Source organism: Tachypleus tridentatus, chromosome 7, assembly GCF_004210375.1.
Source record: "Tachypleus tridentatus isolate NWPU-2018 chromosome 7, ASM421037v1, whole genome shotgun sequence".
NCBI classification, from domain to species: Eukaryota; Metazoa; Arthropoda; class Merostomata; order Xiphosura; family Limulidae; genus Tachypleus; species Tachypleus tridentatus.
Genome location: NC_134831.1, coordinates 165,148,992 through 165,176,272, shown reverse-complemented (window position 1 = coordinate 165,176,272; position 27,281 = coordinate 165,148,992). Strand labels below are relative to the sequence as shown.

At 33.8% G+C, this 27,281-nt stretch overlaps 1 protein-coding gene across 3 annotated transcripts; it reads right to left on the bottom strand.

Moving 5' to 3' along the window:
- Positions 1-2,432: 2,432 nt before the first annotated feature.
- LOC143257119 (lysosomal Pro-X carboxypeptidase) lies at positions 2,433-27,276 on the bottom strand. 3 transcript variants are annotated; one of them, XR_013031693.1, is made up of 10 exons: positions 26,829-27,276; positions 24,960-25,097; positions 23,324-23,425; positions 22,816-22,997; positions 21,799-21,956; positions 21,236-21,405; positions 18,996-19,160; positions 15,216-15,403; positions 5,007-5,278; positions 2,433-4,546 (listed from the first exon to the last, which is right to left on the bottom strand). XR_013031693.1 is itself a non-coding variant. In XM_076515372.1 (9 exons), the coding sequence occupies exons 1-9, from the start codon at positions 26,928-26,930 to the stop codon at positions 5,074-5,076; spliced, it is 1,410 nt and encodes a 469-aa protein (XP_076371487.1). In that variant the 5' UTR covers positions 26,931-27,276; the 3' UTR covers positions 2,433-5,073. The 3 variants fall into 3 exon arrangements, 2 of the variants coding, with proteins under 2 accessions (XP_076371487.1, XP_076371488.1); XM_076515372.1 differs by having other exon boundaries at positions 2,433-5,278; XM_076515373.1 differs by lacking the exon at positions 18,996-19,160 and having other exon boundaries at positions 2,433-5,278.
- Between the last annotated feature and the right edge of the window lie 5 nt (positions 27,277-27,281).

Sequence of the window (27,281 nt, the reverse complement as noted above, 5' to 3'; positions counted from 1 at the left end):
CCTAGCCTCAGGATAACTAATGTTATGGGTCGTTTTCAAACGCTGAACCTCTTTTTCCTCCAACCATTTTGGGCAAGAACGAAAGTGGGAAGGGTGGGAACCATTGCAGTTGACACAATGTGGGTCCGTGTGACACTCATTGGTATCGTGGCCCTTGCCACCACAACGAGCATATGTCAGGGAACCACGACAGGACGTCTTTGAGTGGCCAAACCTCTGACATTGGAAACATTGGAGAGGGTTTGGAATGTATGGCCGTACCCTGTAAATTAGATAACCTGCCTTGATGGTGGCAGTTGCACGTGGTGATGTAAATGTCAAAACGAGAATATTTGTCGGCAGTGTAACTCCGTCTTTGCGAGTGGAGATGCACCTCACTGCAGAAACTCCTTGAGTGGAGAGACCAGCGAGAATCTCTGACTCAGGAATGTTCTTCAAATTCCTCTCAACAATAACTCCTCGTGATGAATTCAAGGTAGCATAAGGGGTAACCTCAATAGGTACATCCCCAATTGCCTTTGAATTCAAGAGGAGTTCACTGTGTTGGGATGTGGATGTTTCAACCAATATGTCTCCAGATCGAAGTTTCTTTACTGACTTTGGAGAGCCAGCAAGTCCCTCTTGTCCCTTCTGAATAAAAAAAAGGGAACATTTGCCCTAAAGGTTTTTCTGAAAGAGAATGTAATATAAGAAAATGGGTACAGGTGTTACAGATGTTGAAGATTGCTGCTCAGAGTCTTCAAGACGTGGTCGTTTACCTATTGACTGTTTTTCATTATTTTATTTAAATTTTTTGTTGGAGGATCCTTATGAGAAAAGGAAAAATTCGGTACCCACTGACCCCACCCACGATGGAGCCCTACGGGACGCACTACAATGTCATGCAAGGGCATTGCAGCAACGCCAGGGTTTTGTGAGCACTATACCTAAACACCAGCATCAGGCACAATGTCCACAACACCCGTTGAGAACTTCCAACACTGGTACTTGGTTGACTCTAGCCCAAGTGGACCAGTCGATTGATCCAAGGGGGACCACCCAAAGGCCACCCGTCTACAGGAATTCAAAGCCAAAGTGGTGTGTTAGGGTTGGACCCCTCAACCACCGGGATCCTCTCCTCCCCTTCACGAGTCACCACGCACGGCAAACACGTGGGTGGATGTTTAGATCCTAGAGGAGGTAAACTGAAAGAACAGAATCTTCCCTGGTAGGTCCCCTCACCACGTACAGAAATCCACACCGAGGGGAGGTAATTTGGATATGGTTATAGAACACGTGTTGTATCTTATGCTACTCGACACTGTGACGTCAGGGCACGTTTCTTACAAGTGCTAGAAGACGTGCAAACCCACTTATCACTGCACAGAACTGGGCTACATTACCCTGACCATGACAGGCCTTGGCAACTACTTTCTACTGAGTTTTTCAACTAGGAAGTGAGTGGTAAAACTGCAAGATAACAATAGCTTGTGATAATAACTGAAATTAAGCTAACTTCTTTACAAGCAATAACCAAAATTTCTAACCTTGAAAGTTTTATACCCTGCTTTATCATAACAATAAGATGTTTTCTGATACAAATATATTAATATATTAAATATATTAAGATACAAGATTCAGCAATATCTGCCAAAATTTTTCACTCATACAATTCAAGAAAGCTACTCAAAAACAACACTTACAGTAACTGTGTTTTTATTTCATTATAATGATTCAGTTGCCTCAGCATCAGCGAAAATCATATTTTTCACCTTGCTTGGTGTAGATTCTATCCTAACTCAGGACTAGCTTGGTGAGAAACTATGCGTTTGTGCAAATTCCAAATTGATATCAAACAATATGTACATATATAATACTTACCTGTATTAAGCAAACGAGCCCTCTTTATTTCTCAGTGTGGTCAAAGATAGTCCTAACAAGTTCATTTCCATTTCATGCAAAACTACACGAGGACTATCTGCGGTAGCCGTCCCTAATTTAGCAGTGTAAGACTAGATGGAAGGCAGCTAGTCATCACCTCCCAGGGCCAATTTTGGGCTACTCTTTTACTAATGAATAGTGGGATTGACCGTCACATATAAAGACCCTGTGGTTGAAAGGGCGAGAAAGTTTGATGGGACAGGGTTTCAAACCTGCAACTGTCAGATTACAAGTTCAGCGCCCAAACCACCTGACCATGCCAAGTCGCATTCCTAACAATCTGTGAAATGCTTCTTTGAATTCCACCACTGAGCATGTTTGTCCTTTTAGCTGTAGGAATGTCATAATGTGACAGTAAATTTGTTTATAAAGTGTAGCCCAATAGTTGACTGTTGTTGGTCTTTATAAAATGCCTTCTTTCTTAACTATCGCTTCAAAATTAGGGACGATTACCAAAAACAGCGCTCAAAATAAACCAATCACACTATTTCTGACCAAACATACCACATCTCAACAGTTCAAGCCTTATTCTTTATTAGCATGAAAAACATTATACATACAATTAAATATTTGGAAACAGGTTTAGATAAATAATGGAGAACACGTTTATGCTGTCACGTTTGACAGAAATAAACAAAAAACAGATCACATTTAAACAATCCAACATAACAAATGGAATGCTAGCAAACTTACTTTCTATATCATTATAAACAGCCAAAATCACCATATTTACCTCACACGTGCTGCCGTCTAGGAATCGTCTTAATTTCTCATGTTATATCGGAGAACATCTTGCTTAAGAAAGCGTGTGTGTACCAATCAGACCATCAGATAAGATGCCAGTAATTGAGAGTGAACTGTTAACTTTACTAGCCTTTCATTTAACGATTTCCACTGTTACAGCTGTGTATCTAGAGAGTTTGTTCTACAGTAATTATATTAGAAATCTGCTATATAGACGGATCACTTAACACAAGACATTCGACCAACGTATCACTCAATAGCATATAAAGACAAGTGGTTTATAATAATGACACATCTTATTATGAAAGTGCTACTGCTGTGTACATCGATACTACATGTACAAGCTAACTTACTGCGTGGCCAAGCCAAATCTGGCTAATTCAGTTGTTTTCATTAAGTCTCTGTTAAGTTGTTCATAATGAATATTCAAGTACAGAACTGTCACTTCTTGAACATTCAGAAATCACTCTTATTTCCACATTAAATGAATGAAAAATATTTCACAGGTCGGTACCAACAATAAATGAATTAGTATGGACCATAAAATGATAGAGAACCAGTATATACTAGAGAGAGACTGAATTTGTACAGACTATAGTGACACTGAACCAGTACAGGCTAGAGAAACACTGAATTTGTACAGATTATAGTGACACTGAACCAGTACAGGCTACAAAAGACACTGAATTAGTACAAATTATAGTGATACTGAACCAATGCAGATTATACAGACACTGAATTAGTGCAGACTATAGTGACACTGAACCAATGCATGCTGCACAGACACCAAATTAGTACATACTATTGTGGCACTAAACCAGTACAAGCAACAGAGATATTGAATTAGTACAGAATAAAGTGACACTGCACCAGTACAGAATACACAAACACTAAATTAATACAGACTATAGTGACACTGAACTAGTACAGGCTACAGAGACATTGACCCAGTTCAGACTATAGTGACACTGAACCAGTACAAGCTATAGAGACACTGAATTAGTACAGACTAGAGAGACATTGCATTTGTACACACTATAGTGTTAGAATGACACTAAATTAATATGGACTACAGTGTGAACTGAATCAAAAAACTACATAGTGAAGTGAATCAATAGACAAGTGTAAAATGATTCAATAGACTATGCAACTGAATCAATAGACTATAGTGAAATAATCAATAAACTATACAGTGAACTGAATCAATAAACTGTACAGTTAACTGAATCAATAAACTATACAGTGAACTGAATCAATAAGCAACACAGTGAACTGAATCAATAAACTATACAGTTAACTGAATCAATAAACTAGACAGTGAACTGAATCAATAAGCAACACAGTGAACTGAATCAATAAACTATACAGTTAACTGAATCAAGAAACTATACAGTTAACTGAATCAATAAACTATACAGTTAACTGAATCAATAAACTATACAGTGAACTGAATCAACAAACTATACAGTGAGCTGAATCAATAAACTATACAGTTAACTGAATCAATACAGACTATATGATGACAAGATTTGTTTAGGTTCTACAAAACCAAGTTAGAAAGATAGAGCTTCTACTTACTTAAGATGTAAAAAAGCTGTTTCTCTATGGAATAACTATATATACATACTATTGACAGTTGACTCAGAGTCTAAAATGATATGAAACTTGTGTTTTAATTATACAGAATACTTGTTTTTGAAAGTACCATCAGCATATCATCTGTAGAGATCAGGTTTCAAGTGTTAAAGACAGTAATCAATCCAGTTCTCTTTGTGGTGACAGGAAAATGTTGAACATTGGAACCATGGAAGAGACCAGAACAAAACCATTATTCTGCTCATATAGAAAAACTGTTATGGAGGACTTCTGAAGAGTCTTTAGTCTAGAGTTCAAACATGGATTTGAAATAAGAGTTAGAAAATCCACTGTCGAGAATGTTTTAGCAAACAGATTAAAAAGTGCAATAGTTTCGTTCAAGGGAACTTTACTAAGATAAAGAGGCGTAATATCAACGTTAACCAACATGTAATTTTTAGAAATTGACTAATTACTTGGGAGAACTGCAAAAAGTCACATGTTGCTCATTCACTCATATATTTATAGGAAGTCATTCAACAAAACCATTATTATTTAAGTACTTCTTCCTTCATCTGTGTATTACAACATAGCTAGTTTTTAAATCCTCTCAAACCTCCTGTTAGGCTAGGATGGTTCACTGGTGTGCTATTAACACAGATGAGGTACAATAAAAACAAAAATAACACCACATCAATAATTATTCTCAACACAGAGGTCAAAGTTCTTTATTTAAAGTTTGAATTACTCTAAATGTCTTTCCTTACTTTTGATAAAAGTTAGAAATTTCTTATGTGGAAGTCTTCACTATCATTGTTACTTGTTGAATGTATTTCACTGAAGGCTCCTAGCTTGATGCAACCACTTTTTGATAATCTTCTCCTCCAGATACCTAGCTTTAATAACTGATGGTGGGTCCCTTGAGTTGGCTGAACGCAAGTCAAGGTGGTGAGTAGCTCCTGGAATAATTATAGCCACTAGGGATTCAGACAAGGATTTCAAAATCCCTCCACCACTCCATGGGTCTAAAAGTCCATTACTATAAAAGGAACCAGTAGAAAATGTGTCATCAACTTTGCTCTGTTTGACCACAACTAATTTGTACACTGTTTCACCAATCTTGCTTTTTCTAACTACAAACTATCTGTACAATGTGTCACAAACCTTGCTCATCTGACTACAACTAATCTGTACATTGTATCACCAACTTTGCTCTTTCTGACTAAAATTAATCTGACTGATAACTTGAAGTGTGGCAAGGACTCCCATACTTCACTAGAAGAAAAGGTGCAGCATTGGTATTGAGATGTCTTGAGGAACCACACACCACCCAGAAAACAGTGCAATGTGTGTCTGTAATTCTATATTTTTAAAATAGAAAAACATTAATTATAAGAATCATTGGTCATCTGATTTACTCATAAGTCCATAAGACCTACCCCACTCAAAGGCACACAGATGTGTGTAGAAATGTCACAGTATAATTGGATAAGAGATATACCAAGTATAATTTGGATGGGAATAACCTTAACAGTCATGAAAGAAAAGGATTTTGATGTAATGACTGATCAGTCTTTTAAGCTATCCATGCAGTGTGCTGTTGCTAATAGCAAATTGGATTTTTGGTTGTATCTAATATCATATACATTTGGAGTATTCTGTTCAGTCTTGCCTTATGAAGACTTTGAATTGTTGGAAATGGTTCAGAGGTACCTAAGATGAAGGGGTTGCAATGAGAGGAGAGAGAGATTCTTAAAATTGTTTCATCTTGAAAAATGAAGAGTTAAAGGGAATCTAATTGAAGTGTTTAAGATTGTAAAAGGAATTGATAATGTTGATGCATTGACATTTTTCATACATAACAGTGAGGATTATAGAACTAGGAAGCACAAATATAGATTCAGGCATGGTAAAAGCTGCCTCAAACTAAGACAATTTCATTTTTCAAATAGGGTGGTTGTCTTTGGATGTTGTGGAGGCAGTAAATTTGAGTGAGTTTAAAAGAAAGATTTTAATTATATGGATGATAAGGGCTGATTTTAATTTGTTTTATTTAATAGTTTTAGTTTGGCTTAGAGAATGGGACAGCAAAGATGGACCCACAAGTTCCTTGTTGTTCCTAAACATCATGTTATGTTATCTTGACTGAAAGTATCTACCCCTAAAGCTGAGAGGTGAGGAGCCAGAGTTCACAAGGAAAGAAGTTTAACATTCCAGTGAGGGGCAAACACACACACATATATATATATGTGGTGATCACAGTTGAGAATTCACCCACAGAAATATCTATGGATGAAAGGGTCATTCTCAAGGGAAAATCTGGTTGGAATGGGAAAAGTGATTAACCATACAATTCATAATTTTTGGAATATGACACATCAAAACCAGTGTTGTGGTTTTTGGTCTAGTATAGGAGAACATGAGTCTGAAAACAAAGATATCTGGAATTGGTTCAACCCTTACTTGGTGGTATAATTGATGACAAAGAAATTGTCAAAATAAACCAGAATTACCCACCCCTACAGTTGGGGAAGGAAATAATATAGAGCCAAAGGTTCAAGGATGTTGACCACTGACCTGAAATCTTTTGAGGAAAGCCTCCAACCCACCAAGGAAGCATCTGTAAAGATAAGAGACTCAATACAAGACAGAAAAATGGGCCCCCTCACCATGGCTACATCCCTATCAAGCCACCAAGGGAAGGTCAGCCCTGATCTCAGGTGGAAGGGTGATGGGATGGTCCAAAGAATCGTGGTCAACAAGCATCCTATGAAGAAAATGCACATGTGCTTGACCCACATCCCCAAATGAAGTAAAGGCCTTCATAACTGCCTACTCCATACCCAGAACCAAGGTGGAGAAGGCTGGGCCAAACCAAGAAGGGAATCCACAAATGAATAAGATAGTAGATAGGGTAGTAAAGGACTTCTTGAACTCAATGAGAAATCCTACCTGAACATCTTTTTGAACAAGTAAGTAGGTGTGAGTGACATGAAGAGGTGATAAGTAGCTAGTTGTAATGGTGAATCAAAAGACTCAGCGAGTGCAAATGACATGTAAATGACCAAACCACTTGACAGAGCTGGAGAAAAACTGAACAGCAGCACTCAAAACTATAATACAGAACTTTTGTGAGTAAACAGAAGAAAATGACACGACACAGGAGCAATCAGAATACGAAGTTAGACATCCATCACTCTTAACAGTCATGAAAGAAAAGGATTTTGATGTAATGACTGATCAGTCTTTTAAGCTATCCACGCAGTGTGCTGTTGCTAATAGCAAATTGGATTTTTGGTTGTATCTAATATCATATACATTTGGAGTATTCTGTTCAGTCTTGCCTTATGAAGACTTTGAATTGTTGGAAATGGTTCAGAGGTACCTAAGATGAAGGGGTTGCAATGAGAGGAGAGAGAGATTCTTAAAATTGTTTCATCTTGAAAAACGAAGAGTTAAAGGGAATCTAATTGAAGTGTTTAAGATTGTAAAGGAATTGATAATGTTGATGCATTGACATTTTCATACATAACAGTGAGGATTATAGAACTAGGGAGCACAAATATAGATTCAGGCATGGTAAAAGCTGCCTCAAACTAAGACAATTTCATTTTTCAAATAGGGTGGTTGTCTTTGGATGTTGTGGAGGCAGTAAATTTGAGTGAGTTTAAAAGAAAGATTTTAATTATATGAATGATAAGGGCTGATTTTAATTTGTTTTATTTAATAGTTTTAGTTTGGCTTAGAGAATGGGACAGCAAAGACGGACCCACAAGTTCCTTGTTGTTCCTAAACATCATGTTATGTTATCTTGACTGAAAGTATCTACCCCTAAAGCTGAGAGGTGAGGAGCTGGAGTTCACAAGGAAAGAAGTTTAACATTCCAGTGAGGGCAAAACACACACACATATATATATGTGGTGATCACAGTTGAGAATTCACCCACAGAAATATCTATAGATGAAAGGGTCATTCTCAAGGGAAAATCTGGTTGGAATGGGAAAAGTGATTAACCATACAATTCATAATTTTTTGGAATATGACACATCAAAACCAGTGTTGTGGTTTTGGTCTAGTATAGGAGAACATGAGTCTGAAAACAAAGATATCTGGAATTGGTTCAACCCTTACTTGGTGGTATAATTGATGACAAAGAAATTGTCAAAATAAACCAGAATTACCCACCCTACAGTTGGGGAAGGAAATAATATAGAGCCAAAGGTTCAAGGATGTTGACCACTGACCTGAAATCTTTTGAGGAAAGCCTCCAACCCACCAAGGAAGCATCTGTAAAGATAAGAGACTCAATACAAGACAGAAAAATGGGCCCCCTCACCATGGCTACATCCCTATCAAGCCACCAAGGGAAGGTCAGCCCTGATCTCAGGTGGAAGGGTGATGGGATGGTCCAAAGAATAAGTGGTCAACAAGCATCCTATGAAGAAAATGCACATGTGCCTGACCCACATCCCCAAATGAAGTAAAGGCCTTCATAACTGCCTACTCCATACCCAGAACCAAGGTGGAGAAGGCTGGGCCAAACCAAGAAGGGAATCCACAAATGAATAAGATAGTAGATAGGGTAGTAAGGACTTCTTGAACTCAATGAAAATCCTACCTGAACATCTTTTTTGAACAAGTAAGTAGGTGTGAGTGACATGAAGAGGTGATAAGTAGCTAGTTGTAATGGTGAATCAAAAGACTCAGCGAGTGCAAATGACATGTAAATGACCAAACCACTTGACAGAGCTGGAGAAAAACTGAACAGCAGCACTCAAAACTATAATACAGAACTTTTGTGAGTAAACAGAAGAAAATGACACGACACAGGAGCAATCAGAATCTGGGTTAGACATCCATCACTCTTAACAGTCATGAAAGAAAAGGATTTTGATGTAATGACTGATCAGTCTTTAAGCTATCCACGAGTGTGCTGTTGCTAATAGCAAATTGGATTTTTGGTTGTATCTAATATCATATACATTTGGAGTATTCTGTTCAGTCTTGCCTTATGAAGACTTTGAATTGTTGGAAATGGTTCAGAGGTACCTAAGATGAAGGGGTTGCAATGAGAGAGAGAGAGATTCTTAAAATTGTTTCATCTTGAAAAATGAAGAGTTAAAGGGAATCTAATTGAAGTGTTTATTATTGTAAAAGGAATTGATAATGTTGATGCATTGACATTTTTCATACATAACAGTGAGGATTATAGAACTAGGAAGCACAAATATAGATTCAGGCATGGTAAAAGCTGCCTCAAACTAAGACAATTTCATTTTTCAAATAGGGTGGTTGTCTTTGGATGTTGTGGAGGCAGTAAATTTGAGTGAGTTTAAAAGAAAGATTTTAATTATATGAATGATAAGAGCTGATTTTAATTTGTTTTATTTAATAGTTTTAGTTTGGCTTAGAGAATGGGACAGCAAAGATGGACCCACAAGTTCCTTGTTGTTCCTAAACATCATGTTATGTTATCTTGACTGAAAGTATCTACCCCTAAAGCTGAGAGGTGAGGAGCTGGAGTTCACAAGGAAAGAAGTTTAACATTCCAGTGAGGGGCAAACACACACACATATATATATATGTGGTGATCACAGTTGAGAATTCACCCACAGAAATATCTATAGATGAAAGGGTCATTCTCAAGGGAAAATCTGGTTGGAATGGGAAAAGTGATTAACCATACAATTCATAATTTTTGGAATATGACACATCAAAACCAGTGTTGTGGTTTTTGGTCTAGTATAGGAGAACATGAGTCTGAAAACAAAGATATCTGGAATTGGTTCAACCCTTACTTGGTGGTATAATTGATGACAAAGAAATTGTCAAAATAAACCAGAATTACCCACCCCTACAGTTGGGGAAGGAAATAATATAGAGCCAAAGGTTCAAGGATGTTGACCACTGACCTGAAATCTTTTGAGGAAAGCCTCCAACCCACCAAGGAAGCATCTGTAAAGATAAGAGACTCAATACAAGACAGAAAAATGGGCCCCCTCACCATGGCTACATCCCTATCAAGCCACCAAGGGAAGGTCAGCCGTGATCTCAGGTGGAAGGGTGATGGGATGGTCCAAAGAATCGTGGTCAACAAGCATCCTATGAAGAAAATGCACATGTGCTTGACCCACATCCCCAAATGAAGTAAAGGCCTTCATAACTGCCTACTCCATACCCAGAACCAAGGTGGAGAAGGCTGGGCCAAACCAAGAAGGGAATCCACAAATGAATAAGATAGTAGATAGGGTAGTAAAGGACTTCTTGAACTCAATGAGAAATCCTACCTGAACATCTTTTTTGAACAAGTAAGTAGGTGTGAGTGACATGAAGAGGTGATAAGTAGCTAGTTGTAATGGTGAATCAAAAGACTCAGCGAGTGCAAATGACATGTAAATGACCAAACCACTTGACAGAGCTGGAGAAAAACTGAACAGCAGCACTCAAAACTATAATACAGAACTTTTGTGAGTAAACAGAAGAAAATGACACGACACAGGAGCAATCAGAATACGAAGTTAGACATCCATCACTCTTAACAGTCATGAAAGAAAAGGATTTTGATGTAATGACTGATCAGTCTTTTTAAGCTATCCACGCAGTGTGCTGTTGCTAATAGCAAATTGGATTTTTGGTTGTATCTAATATCATATACATTTGGAGTATTCTGTTCAGTCTTGCCTTATGAAGACTTTGAATTGTTGGAAATGGTTCAGAGGTACCTAAGATGAAGGGGTTGCAATGAGAGGAGAGAGAGATTCTTAAAATTGTTTCATCTTGAAAAACGAAGAGTTAAAGGGAATCTAATTGAAGTGTTTAAGATTGTAAAAGGAATTGATAATGTTGATGCATTGACATTTTTCATACATAACAGTGAGGATTATAGAACTAGGAAGCACAAATATAGATTCAGGCATGGTAAAAGCTGCCTCAAACTAAGACAATTTCATTTTTCAAATAGGGTGGTTGTCTTTGGATGTTGTGGAGGCAGTAAATTTGAGTGAGTTTAAAAGAAAGATTTTAATTATATGAATGATAAGAGCTGATTTTAATTTGTTTTATTTAATAGTTTTAGTTTGGCTTAGAGAATGGGACAGCAAAGATGGACCCACAAGTTCCTTGTTGTTCCTAAACATCATGTTATGTTATCTTGACTGAAAGTATCTACCCCTAAAGCTGAGAGGTGAGGAGCTGGAGTTCACAAGGAAAGAAGTTTAACATTCCAGTGAGGGGCAAACACACACACATATATATATATGTGGTGATCACAGTTGAGAATTCACCCACAGAAATATCTATGGATGAAAGGGTCATTCTCAAGGGAAAATCTGGTTGGAATGGGAAAAGTGATTAACCATACAATTCATAATTTTTGGAATATGACACATCAAAACCAGTGTTGTGGTTTTTGGTCTAGTATAGGAGAACATGAGTCTGAAAACAAAGATATCTGGAATTGGTTCAACCCTTACTTGGTGGTATAATTGATGACAAAGAAATTGTCAAAATAAACCAGAATTACCCACCCCTACAGTTGGGGAAGGAAATAATATAGAGCCAAAGGTTCAAGGATGTTGACCACTGACCTGAAATCTTTTGAGGAAAGCCTCCAACCCACCAAGGAAGCATCTGTAAAGATAAGAGACTCAATACAAGACAGAAAAATGGGCCCCTCACCATGGCTACATCCCTATCAAGCCACCAAGGGAAGGTCAGCCCTGATCTCAGGTGGAAGGGTGATGGGATGGTCCAAAGAATCGTGGTCAACAAGCATCCTATGAAGAAAATGCACATGTGCTTGACCCACATCCCCAAATGAAGTAAAGGCCTTCATAACTGCCTACTCCATACCCAGAACCAAGGTGGAGAAGGCTGGGCCAAACCAAGAAGGGAATCCACAAATGAATAAGATAGTAGATAGGGTAGTAAAGGACTTCTTGAACTCAATGAGAAATCCTACCTGAACATCTTTTTGAACAAGTAAGTAGGTGTGAGTGACATGAAGAGGTGATAAGTAGCTAGTTGTAATGGTGAATCAAAAGACTCAGCGAGTGCAAATGACATGTAAATGAGCAAACCACTTGACAGAGCTGGAGAAAAACTGAACAGCAGCACTCAAAACTATAATACAGAACTTTTGTGAGTAAACAGAAGAAAATGACACGACACAGGAGCAATCAGAATACAAAGTTAGACATCCATCACTCTGAAGTTGGGTGTCTATGTCCCAGGGAGAAAAAAAACACTGAAGTGAGAAGTAGGACTCCACAGTGAAGCAAGATGTCTCCAGCGAGGTATATAGCTGGGACAAATCTATGATGGATCTCTGATATACCATGTTTACAGTTGCAACAAATAGATGGGAGTAAAATCCTAGGTGAATGGGCATCACCCATTTGATAACTTCTTTATTAGGAGGTCTTGAATAGACACAACAAGATGACTGGAAGAAGTACAGTCCTGAGGGGTAGCAGAACTGAAGTTTTATCTTCAAATATAACCCACAGAACTATCATGAAGTGTAGCCATAAAAACAAATAAACTAAATATATTTAGAGAAAGTGCTCAATATTAACATAACAAACTAACAAAACAAAGAAATATATAAATCTGCAAAACTATCAGAGGACCTATAAAATAAAGGATAAGAAAAACCTACTTGAGTAATGTTCATGAAAAACAAGTAAATATACCGATATTTACAAAAACAAAGTAATAACCAAACTCTAAATGCAAATTTAAACTAAGGTGACTTAGATAGTAAAAAAAGTATATAAATCTAACTTACCATACACTGAGCAAGGAAGACATGAAAGACCTAAATTATACAGTACAGAAATTAGGTCCATCTACATAAACACCCATATATACACATACACACACTTGTTAATCCTACTGGGAGTGAGGAATACACACTGAAAAACTTAGCATCAATCTCCTGGGAACAAGAAAAACAATACCTAACACAGCAGATTACATGAAGGCACAGTAACAGGTAGAAAGTGTCATGGAAAGATATTTACACACAACAGTTATATCTTTCCTCACAAAAAAATCATAATGTCAAAGGAAAAAGTCATCAGCCAAATGTAAGATATGGACTCACTACTACAAACTAAAGCTTGTGCTTCCCAAGTAGATACCATTGATCCTGAGATCTGAGGACAAATATCAGTACCACTGTCTACTAACATGAGAATTTCATTGTCTGCCATATAACATCTCAAATTCTAATGAACAAATTATGATTCAGAAAACTGAAATTTTTCTGAAACAAATATGTAGAAACGATGGAAATCAAACACAAGAAATAAAAACTAAAAGTTGAAACTGATATAAATCCGTAATCAAACACAATCAAAACTCTTGTAGTCACATGGATAACAAGTTAAAACATGTTTACATACTACAATACCAATCAAGAAAATGAGAATTGTGCTAGAATAACATAGCAAACTACAATGGATTGCTCACTATAACTGGTTGAGAATAATCACATGATCAGCACAAGGTCTGAAAGGGGAAAAACATTTTTAACAATTATAAGAGAACAAACCAGGATCAAGATAGCTTTGAGTGAGAGAGGTAGTAACACTTCAGAATTTACTCTTTTTTAGCAAAACCAATTTGTACATTGTGTCACTAATTATAGTATTTATAATTAGAACTAATTTGTACATTGTGTCACTAATTATAGTATTTATAATTAGAACTAATTTGTACATTGTGTCACTAATTATAGTATTTATAATTAGAACTAATTTGTACATTGTGTCACTAATTATAGTATTTATAATTAGAACTAATTTGTACATTTTGTCACTAATTATAGTATTTATAATTAGAAATAAATTGTACACTCTGTCACTAATTATAGTATTTATAATTAGAACTAATTTGTACATTCTGTCACTAATTATAGTATTTATAATTTAGTAAATTATAATTATAAATCTAAATTTAGTATTTCTGATGAGAACTGAATTGTTCATAAAGTCACTAAATTTAATATTTCTAATTAGAACTAACTTGTACATTCTGTTCTTAATTTACTATTTCTAATTAGAACTAATTTGTACATTCTGTTCTTAATTTACTATTTCTAATTAGAACTAATTTGTACATTCTGTTCTTAATTTACTATTTCTAATTAGAACTAATTTGTACATTCTGTTACTAAATTTAGTATTTCTAATGAGAACTCAATTGTTCATTGAGTTACTAAATTTAGTATTTCTGATTAGAACTAATTTGTACATTGTGTCACTAAATTTAGTATTTAAATTAGAACTAATTTTTATATTCCTTTACTAAATTTAGTATTTCTAATGAAAACTGAATTGTTCATTGTGTCACTAAATTTATTATTTCCAATTACAACTAATTTGTACATTGTGTCACTAAATTTAGTATTTAATTTAGAACTAATTTGTACATGCTGTTATTAAATTTAGTACTTCTAATTAGAACTAATTTGTACATGCTGTTATTAAATTTAGTACTTCTAATTAGAACTAATTTGTACCTGCTGTTACTAAATTTAGTACTTCTAATGAGAACTAAATTGTTCATTGTGTCACAAAATTTAGTATTCCTAATTTGAACTAATTTATAAATTACAAAACAGACCTCTTATTTTCATAGACTGGCACTTTTTAGTGTTTAAGGTATATCAGACATATTATGCTTCAGATCTGTAACTGCCTAAAACAGGGTCGTAAGATCACCAAATGACAAGAGTATTTGTTTCAACTCTCCATAAATCAATAGCTAACAGATTGGCTCACTGCCAAGTATTAAATGTGTTACAATAATAATGAATGGTCACACAAAAACTTCATATTAACAAAATATTACAGATGTGCAGTTCAATTTTAAATCTCTATCAAGTATAGATATATTACTTTGAAAATATTTCCTACACATAGATATCCATCATAATATTCCTATAGGAAGAAGATATAACAGAACATTACCTGAAAATTATGTTGCTGCCAAAAGAAATATTTCTTCCCCCAAACATTTCTTGTATTTTGTACGGTTCAGGGGTGACACCCCAATCCTTTGAACATTTCTGAGCATACTGTGTTAAATTCCAGGGGTTTGGTTCAAACATGTCTTTTCTTCCATCACTACACATCGGCATTACCATTTCAGTACAAGACTATAAAAAGTGTAACAAATAATTCTTTACATGTTAAAAACAAAGACATTTTATTGTAATTATTACATTAAAAACTATATTATGTAACAATAGGTTATAAGTATAGTATGCAACTTATCTTTTCATTACTACCTTCATATTCACATTGGAATATAACTTGAAATGGATAAAATGAAAGCAAAACCTAAATGATACCTGGTGTTATGAAGTCCTTTTTTTTTTCTTAACATACTGACATATCTGAAACAAAGCAGTAATATCCTTAGTGGAACAATCAACATTAAAATTATAAGAAAACAAGAAAAATATTAAATAAAGTACTGAATACCCTTTAAAATGATACACATATTTGTTGATTGTACATAAAATTAAAATAAAGGAATACAGTCAACTGTGAGATAAATTGTTCATAAAAACTGACTGGTTGAAATGTATTGTTTTTTGTAAAATAAACTATTCAGTGTAGTTTACACAGGAAAATGAAATATATATTTATGAAAATCTGTATATCCTAAGAACCAGTCATTTAAAGCAGAGGACAATGTGTTATAAAACATCCACCACACTCATTTACCACATCTAGTGCCAAGAAGGCCTTTTGTCCAATGCCAGGACTTAGACCAGCTGTGATGATTTATTTGGAAAAATACACTTGTAAACAAAAAATAGTTTTCAGTATGAAATAATTTTTTATATAAAAAAAACACATCATTCCTACAGAATCTTGTTTTGTACAAACATACTGATGTAAAACCTGCCCAAAGGAAATCATGTTATAAGAAGAGTTTAGTGTTTTTTATACACAGTTCTAACTTCTTTATACCTATAAATATAAGATAATTTGCCTGTTTGTTCACATCTATACATGAGACATTCATAAATTCAAGTATTTCACCTCCATAAATATCTATCTGTGCATGGCCTCTATGCATATAAATTGTGTATTCAATTGTGTTTCTCATCGTTGAATCACAAGTAATGGCCACCCAAATTTTCACTCACTGCAATCCGCTCAACGTAACAAGCTACCTATCCAGTAGAGAAAATATGTAATTTTGTACCATAATTTATAAGATTAATTACAACTTTTACAAAACAAGTTAATTTAAAAGTTATAGTCATTACTAATAACCATTCAAACTGCTGTTCATTTCATGATAGGTGGTGGCTATTTGTGATGTTAAGATGTTTTTGAAAATCATAAAAGTCTGAAGGAAAGATACACAAATCATTAGTTCTTGACTGAAGGATTGAACTATTCTACAGTACTATGAGCATCTTGAATATTGTGAACATCTAACACAATGTAGGTTATGCATAAGTTTCAAGAGCAGTCAAAAGTAATAATATTAATTACTTTCTCTATCCCCCCCCAAAAATAAGGTTACTCTGGTGAAAGTGGAGGAGCACACTGTATTATTCTGAGATTTGACTCTAGGACTGTTATGTAATGGCAAGAAAAGAAATTAACTTGTTTTATGTAACAATGATTAAAATCTCGATCGAATTAACACTGAAAAATCAAACTGACCACAACAATGCTGGAGCAAAGATTCTCTTTAGCCTCACTAATAATTACCTTTTGGTGCAAATACTAAAAAACAAAATTCAATTACAGTATTTCTCATCAATAATTATTAACTCTATGCATAAGGCAGGGATCAAAGTATATAGGTCACAACCTTTTTACACAAGTTACAATCAAAATTTGGACATACACTTTTATTATCAATGTATGTCAATATACTTGTCATCAAAACATTGTTTTTAATTCAGTTATTAATATAAGTTTCAATTTTTTTATATCAAAAGTATAATTCTAAATTATCACTCTTTATTTCTCTGCATCAAGTGACATTTATTTGCTCCATCTTGCCTATTTGAGATTTTCTATCTTTATCTAATCTCATATCAACATTGTACTAGATCATAAAGTAAATTTTTAGCATACAATCTTCTTGCTTTACTGACACATAAAGAAGAAAATCAAAGCCACATTCCACACCCCTTCCTATCATATCCTGCTTCTCAAAAAATGAAAATAATTCTCTCTGACATTTGCTACTGAATTATTTACAACCAGCAGAAATAGAAAATTCTACTTTACTGAAATTTTCATGAAGCTAACCAATTTTGACAACAAATTTTGAAATATATGGCCTCAGTTTCATTGTTTACTCTATCTACTGTAGAATCAACATTAACCAGATAAAGGGATGTTTTAACACCTTTGTAAGAAAGCCAGTTAAGTCATGATAGCTCTAAGACAAACCACTCTTTATGCATGATAATATTTTGTATTCTAAATTGCTTATTTCAAATAAGAACTCAATATTTTTTATAACACCAACTGTCACATAAAACGTAGGCTTATGGTACTTTGTCTTTCCAATAGCAAAGAGTCAAGACCCCAAATATAACAACAAAATTTCTTGCTTTTTGTGTATATTTTTATTCAATGTTATCAAAGCAACCAAATGTGAGTTACAACCTTACAAATTTAGATAAAAAAAATATAAATTAAACAAAAACTAAAATATTTCTCTGCAAGTAATACACATGAACTTCTATCCAAGACATAATTCAATATATCATTTACCATAACTTGCACTAAGCTTTTTATAGGTGATTTATTGCTTTGTTATGTTAGTTAGACATGACTGGTAGAGCAATAAGCAATTGCTATACCAATCAATAAGTCAATAAATTAAATTAAGTAAATAATTGCATTTGTCTGTTACAATCTGCAATCCCTCTAGGAAATTAACAAAAGACACTTTTGATCACATTTTCAACTTTTGCTGTGGAAAATTGTTCTTCAAGACAAAAAATCAAACAAAATATTTGATATTCAAGGCTGTGTAAATGAAATATGAAAAAAAAATTCTGGTTCTTAGCATGTGAAAGTCAGACTAACTCAATACATTCACAACTAAATTTTTAGTGGAAATACTTCATTAAAAATTTTCTTTTGTGTTTGTTTGTTGTTAATCACAAAGCTACATTGTGTTTTTTGGCCAATGCAGGAATCAACAGATAATTAACAGCAATATAAGCCCCCCAAAACCTAAGAACTAATACTCAGCCATAAAGGAATGTGGAAGGCAGGGTACGTGTGCACATAAAATACTTATTTCACCTTTCTGTGTTCACTGCACAATGACATTAAATGAAAATTTATAGTGGCAAATACAAGAGAAAAATATTTTAACTTATTTTTGCCATCACTAATTTGCAATCAGTCAAAGAACTTTCTTTCAAATCTTCCTTACAGATATTCCTCATAAATACAGGAAATAAAATGTACCAGTAAGCAGAAGGCAATACTTTAAAGTTGTCATATTTCATTGATACAATTTAAATCTGTTTCATAGGTACCAACCGTTCCAATCACATACGCTTCCCTTGTATAAAAGACAAAAATTTATTTTTAAAAAAGTATAGTGGAATATTCCTCTAGTACAATGGAATATAACCCTCAATTTATGAACAAAATGTAGTGGAATATACCTCTAATACAATGGAACATAACCCTCAATTTATGAACAGTATAGTGGAATATTCCTCCAGTACAATGGAACATAATCCTCACCTGAAAATCCCAACCTCTTTCCCCAAGTGATTGCCCTCCTGTCTGTGAAATGTTGAAACATCTAATATCTCCTGTGTAGTTCTGGAATACTGACACAGCTTTATAAATTTTCAACAGAAGTGACCTTTCATCCAAAGGCTTGCCAGACAAATGTTGGCATGCTGCCTGTTAAAAAAGGTTTTAATGAAAATACTGAATTTTTCTACTATTTGGCTCTGATAACCCCAAAATATTACATTAAAGGTTACATTATGAAAATAATTTATGAGAAATATGGAGATTATATTACCTATTAACACAGGATCTCTCCCTCAACTAGAAGAACCTCATGGGCAGGCAGCAGAAATAAAATAAATTCAAGATTTATTCAATTTTGTTGATATTTATAAACAATGTATCGTACGATGAAATATGGTGATTGAACTTAAAAATTTGCAAATCAAGTAAACAATGGCTAAGTCATAATTAGCCAAACCATCAACAGTAACCCTTAGAGTTGATGACTGTGTGTCATGTTGTGTAATTAACAGGTCTTATTTACATATCACTGAATCTAGTTTTCAGACCAAATTGCAGCAGGCAGATCTCAGCTCCACTGACCATGACTGGAACTTTACTGTATGTCATCATCAATTACCATTATTCCCCTAATTACCTGGATGGCTAAAGTTCTGAGATGTTCAATTCGCAATCTGTGTGACAGCAGTGAATGCAATTATGATGGATGTATGTTTTGGCAGCTGCTGATGAGTCAAATCCATTTATGAAGCTCAGACATGCTGTAGCAACATTAAAATATAGGTTCAATGCTGACAAGGACAGTAGTGATATTAACAACGGCCTTCCTCCACATCAGAAGTTCCATAACAAGGTCTTCAGCTTCAGACAATAAAGAAAGGTCACGTAATTTTATTTGAGACTTAAAAGAAAAAAAAGACAACCAATAAGTATGTGTAACAATTTCTGGTCAGGTGATGTGGCCATCCTAGAAACTTGTGTATCTTCCACTGCTCTTAAGTCCCAACAAAAATACATACCATCATACAGCAGCCCCTAACAATAACGACTTCCTTTTAAATACAGCTGTTGTATACGGAACTATTTTACGTTGATCTGACCTCCAACAAATGACTTCTTAACAGATGCAACACATGAACTTAATTTGTGGCAAGATAATGACCTCTCTATAGTGATATTTCTTCGTATCAATATTGTAATTTATAGAGACATGAATACAGTGTATATACAGTACAGAACAGAGGTCACATGACAGAAGAATGCTTCACAGTTTAGAATATGTATCTTATTACCTCAGGGTGTTCAAATCAAATTCCTTAGCACATATCCATTGGAATCCTGGTTTAAAAACTTCTGAAAGGTAACCAGGGTAAGTTAGAAATTATTTATCTTTGCCTCATTCATGGAATTAAGGTTTATTCTTTTAGCAAATGTAGTAGATTTTGAGCTAGTGGCCGAGACATTAAATAACTTGATTAGGATCTACTAGCGGGTGTGAAAATTATTAACTCGTTTGTTGAGCAATAGACTTGACAAAAGTGTGTTGTAAGCATGACTAATGAAATTCCCCAAGACATCTGGGAAAGCTGTAAATATCTCAATCTGAGAACAAAATATCGCTGTGAAGAACGAGAAGGTTCAAAATGTTTATAAACAAACATGACGTGGACGTTGATGTAGACTAAAGCTGTGATGAAAGCAATCATTTCCAAGTTATACAGGATATATAATGAAACATGAAAATTAGAGAATGTTTAGACAACTTGAAACTGTTTTAATTGAATTTGCTATATTATCTCATTATCTATACAGTACATAAACCATTATGCTCAACCTTTGGAAATAGCAACTATCACAGCTTATACTCAGTCATTTATTATCTGGTTATTGATCCTCTGAATAACAACTATTCTGTCATGGCAAACAGGCTGGTTATATCTAAGAGGGGCTACTGTATTTGGATAAAGAAGATTCTAGACTTTCCAACAGTGCATGCAGCACCAGCATAAAACAGTAAAAGATATTTTGTGTTCCTTGTCATGCCATCCAAAAATATTGCCTCTGGTTGAGGCAGAGATCCTGTGTTAATATAATAAATAATAAACAACAACAATAAAGAGTCTCAAATTTCTATTTTATCTCAAAATTTCCATCTTTCTCTGAACCCATTCTTCAGCCCTGTTTAATAGTAAATTTCTTCTAACAATGTTATCAGGACTCACTTTGATAGGATATGCTGGTAATGGAACCAAAAAACTTGTAGGGTAAGGGTAATCAGTCATGGCTAAAAATTGCCAGGTCTCTTTCAGCCATGAAATAAAATCTTCTAAACTTTCATGAGTTAGAGATGAACAGAGGTTAAACCTTGTAGTCAGCCACTTCAACCCTTTATCTGCAATAAAATTTCAAGAATATAACATTTAGTTCAATTCTAAGTTGTTTTCTGCTTGTAAACACATTTTAAAAGGTTCAATAATGCTGTATATTTTAACTATGTATGAGACTAGTTCCCCATCAATACTAATTCATTCTACCATACACTTAATGTCCAGTCCCATTAATGACCCTTCAGGGTTGAAACTGCTGAAACCCCCTTTACCTTACGTTTGTCTCCCTACATTCGTGTTGTTCTCATAGAAGGATAAAAGTTAAAAAAAAAACTTTTGGTAAATATGTAATTTTTTAATTAGTATGAACTATAATTTGTTTGAGGGTAACAGCAGAAATTTTGTAAAGTTTATAAATTATTAAAAAATCACAAAAAATAAGGTATAACAGCACTAGCCTGTTTTTCCCACCCTACGAACAGCAATCCAAGAATCCTTGATGAGTTGGACACATGTTGGTGAAACTTGAACGAAGTCTTTAGTCACAATCTCGGAAAAAATACCACAAGGAGTCAATCCAGTAAACTGAAGAAGAGGTGCACTGGACGATAAAGCCCTAGAAGTTAAAATAACTTATGTACAACCTTGATTAAAACAGAATAATGCTTAAAATACAGTACAGGAGCTAATTCAAATTTAATAAGGTTTGTGTTCTTATTGCATCTACCTTATTCAGTTAATGAACAAAATAACACCAGGAACAATTTTATTACATTAACATAAGCCATGCCTTATGGTTTGTACTAAAAGTTTGTGTTGTGTACAACTTCATGAAAACAACCTATATGGCTCCTGTGATCACTTTTAACTCTTTTCATAAGAAGACAACCTCTGGCCTCTTTATTCCAATGATATGAGAGAGTTTAAAACAATAATCCATTAGTCCACTTTTTGTTTATAAACTTGTTGACTTTACAAGGCACATAAAGCTGACACTTTCAAACTTTGGTTTCAACATCCTTCTTACTCAACAGTACACTAACAAATTAAAGGAGAGTGACAACACATTAATGAATACATGTGTGTGACAAACATCTTTCTCACTCAACAATACTTAATAATACATGATCTTTTTTTTTTTTAAATAGAGAAGAAGTATTTGTATGGGGCCACGTTCTATAAAATGTTCAGGAATTGTAACCCTAAAAATAGGTCACATGACTATTTAACAACAACAAAAAATTACAAATAAGACACAGTTATATCTTGCAACTCATTCTTAGAGATTATGTTCAATGTCAAAACATGTAGAATTAACTTTTCAGTGGTCATATACTGACCTTAATTAAAATGTTTTTACTTGTGTACTTATTTTAACATTGTGTGTTATTTATCTTTTTAACATTATACATATTTTATATTTGAATATTCTCATGTTTGTCACAAGTAAAATAAAATCAAGAAATCTTATTTACCCAATCACAATGTGTGGATATTTCAACCTTAGCCAGGCAGACAACATACCACCATAAGATCCACCGAATGCAACAACAGGTATATCAGCTGCACCTTTAATTGTTAATTTCAAGTAGGTTATCAAGGTAACAAAGTCTGCCAGAGCTTGTTCAGAGGTCAAGTAGCCCAAGTACTGCAGTTCCTGTCATTCATAACATGTGGAATTATTAGAAACACTAACATTCATACATCATATTCTTCATTTCTACATCCACTCAACTGAAAAACAAATTAGCTAGTTTTTAATTACCATGGCCACAAAAAACACTAATTTCCATAAGAAAAAGCAAAGTAGACCTAACTGAATTATGCCAGTTTCAAGTTTCTTCATGGGGTTCAGGTATTCTTACATCACTTCCTTTAAAATTTGAGTTTATTCAGAGTTACATCAGATACTCTCTCCCATAACAACCTCACACACACCTCACCCAAACAACTTTCATGGTTGATACAGATTCCTATACTTACATCATATGATTTGTTCCTGTAAGGAATTGAGTTGCCGTAGTAGCGATGCTCAGCAAAAACCAACATTGCTTTAAATTTCTGGGCCCAGTCCCACATTAATCCCTAAAGAAGGAAACATAACACTATCAGTTTACAATCTCATTAATTTTGAAACTTACTGATATATGTATGATTTAAATACAAAGAAAATATAACAATAGAACATAACAGGTTTGCATTGGTATCATTTAAAAAGCATGTCAGAATATGTTGATACATGCAACTTGTGTAATATAAATAAAATGATTAGATACTTGTAATGGATAAACAAATGCATCATATAGAGATATATTCATAATAAATGAATAGATTTTTTAATGGATAGACACATACTCAAAACAGATAGACAGATACTTGCAATGGTTAGTAGCTTGAACGTAAGCACAAAGCTATACAATGGGCTACTTGCAATGGATGGAGAAAGCATTGTAACAGATAGACAGATACATGTAATTGATAGGTAAATACTGGTAAATGTAATAAACATACAACATAAAGAAACAGATTATAACATTAACATAAAAGCCATCATATTATCAAAGTAAGATAGAGTTGAATTTCCTGAACTTAAAACTCATGTTTAAAATAAGAATTTCCTTGACCATTGTCAGGGGTCAGTGCTGGAAAAGACATCAAAGAGGAATAAAGATATTAAGAACAGGTCAGAATGAATTAAAGAAGCCATTTCTGTGTCATTAAAATGTAATTACATCACAAAAAGCAACAGATTGAAGAACGTTTCTACTAATTGATAACACAGTACAAATTTGATACATAAAAAAATGTAATTTCTTCATATCAAAAACTTAAATTAGATACATTAAATAATGTGTTAAAAATAATATATAAAGCAGTGTCTATTCTAAAATTCTAACATTAGTTATAATGAGTGATGGACATATTTGAAATGGATATACTCTTTACATCTACCTTTGCTGTATTACACTTAAAGCACACAGAGATCCTGTATAAACTAACAGAATATTCTTGTTGGTTAAAAGTTTACATCCACGTACACTAATAACACTATTATACTGTTTTCTAGACATTTCATAACATGCCTATATGCTAATGCTGTCCACTGATTTTAATGAACATATTTAAGAACTTTCTTTAAATGAATTTCACTGTTTCAATAGGCAAAGGAAAAAACAAAAAGACAAATCACTGTCTTTACCACTACAATAGGAAGAACAATACATACAAAAAAATATAAATCTAATGATAGATAAAACTATGTTATAACTTTTATGTTTTCAGATTAGGATCATGAAAAAAATTATAAATTACTTTTACTGTTCAAGTAATAAAACTTTATTTCAGTCAACATTTTACCGTAACACAAGAACTGTTTGACAAAGTTGTCGAGGAAAAATACTGATTGAAAAAAAAATCTCTCTTTATTATTACCTAAAGTTTTTCTAATGTTATTGTCAAAATGTCTGAACCCCACCAGTTTACACTGTGAATTCTGAAGAACATGAACAAAGGAAAATAGCAATTCAGGTATGCATATAATTTGTAATCTCAACAACTGTTTACTACCAATGTTGTAAAAAGCATTAATACATTAAACAGTTTAACTGATACATCTTACAGTGTTATTAACAAACATGAAAATGTCTCCTTCATTTCCTGTGTAAAAAAACATGGGTCCACCAGGTCTCCAGTGTTTGTCAGCAATGATGTAACGCTGCATGTACATTTCAGAGTTCACATATCCAAAGTGGTCAACCTATAAAGATTAGAATTAAAATCCTTTAATTATCCAATGAATACTTTGTTATACAACTCAAAATATACCTATTAGGTTAATCATCTGACAATAACACATAGTATTATACATAATAGACTATTAAAATGATATTATTAATATAGAATATGAAAGATCAAGGAGCATCCTTGGCCATCTAGGACATCCTAGCTTCCAATCTCCCTCAACCAAAAAAAATTAGTCACTGAATTATACCCTAAATATTCATCAACCCTTTTCTTATACTCCTGCAAAAGCATAGCATTACCACTATAGATGACAATACTTACCACCCTGCTCGAGAAACAGAAATGTTCGATTGAAAAGGTGTCAGATCTTTCCAAACCTTACATTTATGGCCATTTATACAATTTCTCTCAGTACTGAAAACAATAACAGTTAAGGCATCAGTATTATAAAATACTTTTGAATACTTCAACAGATCACTCCTCATCTCCATACTGTCAGGTGAGAAAAAGACAAAGATTTCAACTTATTCCCCTAAGACAACCAATTCATCTCATGAATCATCCCTCTGAATCTTCTCCATCAACTTCATCTTGTTCCAAAGTTGAGGGGTCCAACACCATACACAGTACTCGAAATAAGGTATCTTTAGATTTCTAGATACTTCTGTTAGCTTTACTGTTTGCAATACAGGTTATTACAAAACTTAAGAAAGAATTATATTAACTTAATCAAAACTTGTGTGAAACAAACTGTAAGTTTATTATTCTTTCATCTCATAAATGTAGGTGTTCTGAGCTTTGTATATCCCATACTAACACCTGTTAACACAAAATCTCATCTTGATGACAGTATACCAACATAGATACTGATCTGATAATAAGCAGTAGTGGAATTATTCACACCTAAGAAAAAGAAGACAGCTTCCTTTCTGAGGGCAAAATTATATTAGTAATGTTTAAATACCAGTTTATATTACAGATGTCCATTCCACAGCAACTTTTAATTTTATTTTAGTAGTTTACTATAAACAATACCACAAACTTCTATATCTGAGAATGAGGGTTAAGCACATAAGTTATACAGAGTATGTTGTTTCTCTAAGTAAGTATTAAAGAGTATGACACTGAACATTGAAAGGAACTTGTAAGATGGTTTGAAACCATGTTAAGGCTATAAATTAAAATGAAATTAGGTGTAAAATAACATTTTACTGAATGTTTGGCTATGCTTAAAAAAATTTGATTTGAATATAATGCCTGCTTTACTTTTAATCTTCTTCTGTTGTTCAAATTCTGATTTCCTAAGTACAGGAAAGGTACTGACTTACTATAGAAAATACACAATAAATTCAAATTGATACACACACACTGATGAAAACATACGAAATAGAGATAAATGCTTGAAGTGGTTTGGAGTTTACATAAATTTCTTGTTAAACTATCTAATTCCTTTATATTTTAAAATTTTATTTAAAAACAAGCCTAGTTGTTAAGAGTGCTGTTGTTGGTAAAATTTTCGCATTATATATAGTATCACTACTACCGATACCATATTTCATTTCGTGTGGATAGCTGATGACTCAATCAGTTGTGCTGTTTTATTATAATACTTTACTGCTTTTCTCAGTTTCCATCAGTAAGCCATAAACCATAATAAACATTACGAATTTACTTTAAGAAATAGTAAATAAACCCATATTTATTAACCCTAAATATAGTATATTATAGCCTACTTTACACGTACCTTCTGTTTGAAATACAATATTTTGTATTCCAACGATGATGTATTTTGAACAAAGTCGATTAAACTTAAGTTCAACATTAACATTATCCATATCAATTTCATTTAGCTTTCAATTTTTGAAACCGTTTTTATGTTTTGTATAAATCTTTCTCGGTTCTTTGAAAACTTCGTTTTACTGCTTTACTTTAGGCAAAAACCAAATGACTCCAAATAATGGTCAACAGCATCACCAGATCTCAAATATTAAGTTACCGTGTTGGAATCAAAATTAATTTATTTTCTGAGGAACGATTGTGCACTGCCAAAATTTAGATTACGTTTTTATATTAACTTTGTGACACGTTGCCATTTATATTATTATCAAATTTCTGCGCTATATTAATTGGTACTATTTGTTTTGCTGTTAGTTCTGTGTACTGTAATTATTCCACTTTTTCTGAGATTACCCACACT